Genomic DNA, 6,000 nt, shown 5'->3' with positions numbered 1-6,000 from the left:
CCGGAGCCTACCCTGGAGCCTAAAGCTACCAGCAGTGCGGCAGGACTTAAAAAAATAGGAGGGGAGGGGAACATCCCGTGAATGAGCCCCCCCGCCCGCCTCCAAGTCCCGCTTCGAACAGCCGAGTAACCAATCGCGCTGCGGGGCGGGGCTGCGGAGCGCGACCGCAGCCAATAGCTGTGGGGAGGGCGGGACCTGGATCCCCGCGCGCGGCAGCGGGGTCGCCCCGGGCAGAGATCGCGGAGCGGCTGAGGTAGCCGCTGAGTTAGGGTGGCATGGAGGACCCCGCGGCGCCCGGGGCCGGAAGCGCGTCCACCAATGGCAACGGCAATGGCAGCGGCAAAGGGAAGCAGACGGCGCCCAAGGGCCGGGAAGCGTTCAGAAGCCAGCGGCGGGAGTCGGAGGTGAGGAACCCGGGGAGCTTCGGTTGGGGCCGGGAGACGCCCGCGGGCGGGAAGCGGTGGCTGAGGTGATTCGGCCCGGTCCTCCTCCCCTTCCGGAGCCCCCCGGCGCGCTCGGTGCCGCCCCTGGGAGCGGACGTCTGCGGGGTCCTCTGCAGCCCGGACTCTGGGCTCTGCAGCCCAGGAGCCCTCTCTGCCTGTCTCCCTGTCGGGGGCTTCTTAGCCCTCTGGCCTCTCCTCTGGGAACGCGGGGATGTAGCGCGATAGAGACCATACCTGGTACTCTTCAAATATTTATCGCACTTAATTTCTGCAGCCCCTTGAAGTGAGGATTCGTGTTTTCGATTTACGGAAGGAGCGGGCGCGGAGAGGTTAAGCGACTGGCCTGAAGGGTGAGGGGCCAGAGCTCCGCCGCAGTGGACGGGGGCCGGCGTGGGGGGCAGCCGCGCTCCCACCCCTGGGCTAGCGAGCTGATCCAGATGTGCCGAGTGACTTCTGCGCGTCCCCTGCCCCCGCGTGTTGGCAGGCTGTTTAGGGAGTGCCTTCCCCAGACATCAGGACCCCTACCAGTGAGGGTCAATGAGAGGCTTCAGCTGGGGTGAGGGGGAGAGGACGGGGAATGGAACTGCTCAGGATACAAACCCACAGATAGGAATATGAATGTTTGGGTTACCTAAGGAATCCTAACTAGGAGAATGAAAGGAGTGAAGTATTAGTCTCCTTCTCCCTCATCCAGCCAGTGTCCATTAACTAGGCAAGAGTAGAATTGGATCTGAGCGGGGATCAGAATAGACCACGAAAGGTCAGGTGTGAAAGGGACTGTAGCGATCATCCGCTTTAGCCCTTTCTCTTAACACAAGTTAAGAGACAGAAGTAACTTGCCCAAGATCATGCATCTGGCATAGTGGCCAGGAGCACCGAGCTTGGGGATCATCCAGACCGGGTTTTTTAAAAATGTTTGTTTATTTTTGAGAGAGACAGAGACAGAGTGTGAGCAGGGGAGGGGCAGAGAGAGCTGGAGACACAGAATTGGAAGCAGGCTCAAGGCTCTGAGCTGTCAGCACAGAGCCTGACATGGGGCTCGAACTCATGAACCATGAGATCATGACCTGAGCTGAAGTCCAATATTCAACCGACTGAGCCATCCAGGTGCTCCCATCCAGACCAGGTTTTGAATCCTGGCCGTATCACTTACTCTCTGTGTGACTTTTGGCAAATTGCCAAACCTCTCTGAGCTCCAGTTTCTTCTTCTGTAAAGGAGGTTAATGCGACCCACCTCAGAAGATTGTGATAAAGTCATATGAGATCATTGGATGTCAGATGTTTAATTCAGTGCAGGCACAGGGTATGTAATTGGTCAGTACATAGTAGCTCATAGGGCCAGAGCTTATACTAGCAGCCAGGTCTTACTTGTCCCAGTCGGTTTACCATTTGAATTGTACATCACAGTTTCCAAAGGGAGTTCATGAATATTTTTCATTTTGGTACAGAAAAGTAAGAATCCATCCAATTTTTTTTAATGTTTCATTTATTTCTGAGAGAGAGAGAGGGAGAGAGAGAGAGAGCACGGGAGGGTCAGAGAGAGGGAGACACAGAATCTGAAACAGGCTCCAGGCTCTGAGCTAGCTGTCAGCACAGAGCCCGATGCGGGGCTCGAACCCACGAACCATGAGATCATGACCTGAGCCGAAGTTGGACGCCCAACCTACTGAGCCACCCAGGTGCCCCTCCATCCCATTTTTTAAAAGCGGGAAGTGGAGATGAAAAGACTAGTCCAAAAATCACACCATCTTTCAGAGACAGAGCTCAGCTCTACTGTTTTGCTAGTTGAGGGTTCTATCCACGTCATCTCCCTCCCTGCCTTACTATGAATCTCGCCTTTTAGAGCACCCTGTACCTCCTCCCCCCCAAAGCAACATTGTTTTTGCTTAAATGTTTTTTTGGGAGGAGGGGGTGGGTCATTCATTATTTCAAAAAGTATTGAGTCCTTTCTACATGCCCAGCACTATTTAGGTGCTAGGGATGCAGTGGTGAACAAGACAAGGTCTTTTTCTGTGGAGCGAACATTCTAGCCAGGGTGGAGAGACAATATGCAAGTAAATAAAATAATTAGTTTCAGAATGATATGTTCTTTGGGAGAGTTAAAACTCCTGATGTTGGAGGGCTTTTCCCTGCCTATCAAGTTTTCCACCAGGAAAAGGGCTCTAATAGTACTTTCGTTTTGCCAGTGAGTCCAGTATCCAGAGACTCAGAGCTTTCCACCTGCCCCCAGTTTTACCTCCTGGTTGTCTGCAGCTGTACTTTTTATGCTTGCAAATGGACAACTGCAGTGATCCTCTCCATCTGGGCTCATTGCCTGCCAACAGGCTGGCTGGAAAGATTAGCTTTCCTCCACCTTCCACTGCAGCAGGAAAGCTGCCTTTTACCTGTCAGTACATTCCCAGACCCGGGTGACTATCTGCCTTTCCTTCCTTCCCTCCTTTTGCTTTCCTGTGAAAGACAGTCCTCGGGGGAGATGGTTTATCTTTTCCCCCCTCTCTTGGACTTCTAAAGGATTACTGGAAGAGAATTACTGTTGGCACAATTCAAGAGAGCCTCCTCATCCATCATTGTGCCTGTGGGGGCACTGGTTGACCTGCCCTCTCCCAATGGTTTAGTGTATGAATATTCCAACGAAAATAGGAAGCTAGAGACTAATTGTTTGCTTAATAAGATTCTTAGGGCGCCTGGGTGCCTCAGTGAGTTAAGCATCTGACTCTTGATTTCCACCCATGTCATGCTCTCATGGTTTAGAGACTGAGCCCAGCCTCCACACTGATGGAAAGGAGCCTGCTTGGGATTCTCTCCCTCTCTCTGACCCTCTCCCTCACTCTCTGTCCCTCCCTCACATGTGCCCACACACGTTCTCAAAGTAAATAAATAAACATTTTTAAAATTTTAAAAGAAACAGGGAGTTCTTAACCAAACGATTCACCTCAGGCCTCTTTTAGCCAGATCCCCTGGTTTAGTTGGTTCCCAAAGTCCTTGACAGAGTTTTACTGGTTTGTGGAAAAAGGAGGAAAATTCAGGACATTGAAGTAAGTTTTTCATAAAATGTAGTTTGAGACAATAAATTTAAAGGATGTGTTCAATTTGGAGCATCTGGTGAGCTCTGTTGGTAGAGCATGCGATTCTTGATCCAGGGTCATGAGTTCAAGCCCCATGTTGGGTGAAGAGCTTAGTAAACCAACCAACAAACAGATGTGTGTGGTTTATTTATTTATTTACTAAACTTTTTACTTTGGAGTGATTTTAGGTTTATGGAAAAGTTGCAGAGATGGTACAGAGGGCTCCTGTACCCCTCACTCAGTTTCCCCTGATGCCAGCCTTTCAGGTTTCCACAGTGCTTTTAGCCAAACCATGGAAGCAGCACTGGTCCTTTGACTCATGGAAAGCTCTGTTCCCTGAGAGTCCTTCTCAGGCCTGGCCTGGCCCTGCCTCACCCATAGCAGTTCTTCTGTACCTCCTCTGGGCTGTGAGAATTTCTCAGTGAGCCTCGTCCATGGTCTGTCTGACATGAGGCCAGGTTTTGGGCTTTCAGGTGGAAGACCACAGAGGTGACTGCCCTTCTTGTCACATCATGTCAGGGGACATGCAACATCTTGTCACTGGGAGGCTGGCCCTTGGCCTTGCCACAGCATGTATGCAATTTAAAACAGTATTTTTCAAACTGTGAGTTGAGACCAACAACCAACATTTTTTTTAAAGAAATAGAATAATAGAAAGTATCTATGTCACATAGTAATGGTGGTATTATTTTGTTAAAAACTTTTGTTCCAGTTTTGTGTATCTGTCAGAGCATGATGTAAAATTTATTTATTCTTTGATTTACAATCAAAAAGCTTTGAAAAACATTACTTTTAATGCCTCTTTTATTCTAACATTGCGTCCTCATTTTGGGGGTTTTAAACTGTTCTTTTATGAAATTGTATTTTAAAAAGGTTTTTTTAAGTCTCTACTGATCAGAATAAAACCTCAACTACCTAATGTCATTCCCCCCCTCCATCTTTTTTTTTTTTCTTACTGGTTTCTGTAACCCAGATGTGTTTGGAAGTATTTGCAATAGTGGGTTTAAACATAACATAATTTGCATTGTTGGCAGTGTAAATTGATAAAAGTGGTTTTGGAAAACAAAAAAAAGAATCTATCCTTAGGAAAGATCCTAAATATGAAAAAATGTATAGGTGTATTACAACTTTATGTTTATAGTAAAGAAAAATTAAAACTTAAATGATCAACAATAGAGAACTGGTTAAGTAAACCAGTTAGTTATCTGCCTGCTTTGCTGTACACTTAGCTATTTAAAATGATAGTCATAAGAATATAAGAAAAACACCTTTATAATATTAAAATTGTAAGTACAGTAAGTAAAATTCTAAGTAGTATAACCACCTACATAATGCTATCAAGTGCTAGGTAAGTGTGCTAAGTTCTTTGTCCTCTGTTAATTCATCTATTGCTTATAATGACTCTATGAATTATCCTCATTTTACAGATGAGAAAACTGAGCATGTCATTTTCCAGTAATTCCCTGACACCAATTCAGTTCTGATACTATCAGTAGTTAGCACAAACCTTACAGGTTAAGGGCACAGTGCCATAAGACTGTCCCCACTTCAGATGCCAGCCACACCCCGGGCCCCCCAGGCTACACGCATTCACTGTACCTGGCCAACTGCAAATTCAGAGGTTTCTTGACCACCCCCATCCTACCCACCTGCTGCCATCTCTTGATTCCATAATTTGCAACAATGACTCACAGAATTAAAAAAAAAAGAAACTGCTACGTTTATGATTACAATTTTAATATAAAGGATACAATTCAAGAATGAAGAGAGCAGGGGCGCCTGGGTGGCTTAGTTGGTTAAACGTCCGACTTTCGCTTAGGTCATGATCTCGCGGTTCATGGGTTCCAGCCCCGCGTCGGGCTCTCTGCTGACTGCCAGCTCAGAGCCTGGAGCCTACTTCAGAGTCTGTGTCTCCCTCTCTCTCTCTGACCCTCCCCTGCTCACGCTGTCTCTCTCTCTCTCTCTCCTAGAAATAAATAAAAATATTAAAAAAAAAAAAAGAATGAAGAGAGCAAAGACAAGATATGGGGGTAAGATGGTACAGAGCTTCCATGCCCTCTGGGTATCACCCCCTCAGCACTTTGGTTTGCCCAAACCTCATTGTTTCAGGGCTTTTATACAGAGTTTCATTACCGAGGCATGATTGTTTAAACCATTAGGCACAGGGGCTGTCTCAGGCTATTAAACCATTGGCCATTGGCCGGTAGTTGACTTAATCTTCAGCCTCTTCAACTCTCTGGAGGTGGGGCCATTCCCCCCTTTGAAACTCTTAAAGGCTCACCGGGAGTCACCTTACTAGCATAAACTCTAGTATTGTTGACAGGGGCTTTTCAATTATAGACACTCCTATCAGGAAATTCCAAAGGTTTTAGGAGCTCTGTGCCTGGAACAGGGGACAAAGACCAAATACATTTTTTCTACCACACTGGGGCATAGGGAGAGTAAGTAACTTGCTCAAGATCTCAGTGTGTGACAGATGAGACTCAAAATAC

At 47.4% G+C, this 6,000-nt stretch overlaps 1 protein-coding gene across 1 annotated transcript in view; it reads left to right on the top strand.

Annotated features, from left to right (window-relative positions):
- The first annotated feature begins 275 nt into the window (after positions 1-275).
- Positions 276-6,000, top strand: part of STRIP2 (striatin interacting protein 2) — a 46,643-nt gene continuing 40,918 nt past the window's right edge. Inside the window, exon 1 of the mRNA XM_077770795.1 lies at positions 276-404. Within this exon, the coding sequence (XP_077626921.1) occupies positions 276-404 (129 nt within the window). The remainder of the gene's footprint in view (positions 405-6,000) is intronic.

This window comes from Crocuta crocuta, unplaced genomic scaffold (assembly GCF_008692635.1).
Source record: "Crocuta crocuta isolate KB4526 unplaced genomic scaffold, BGI_CrCroc_1.0 scaffold266, whole genome shotgun sequence".
In the NCBI taxonomy this organism is placed as follows: Eukaryota; Metazoa; Chordata; class Mammalia; order Carnivora; family Hyaenidae; genus Crocuta; species Crocuta crocuta.
This window is presented reverse-complemented; position numbering and strand designations above follow the sequence as displayed.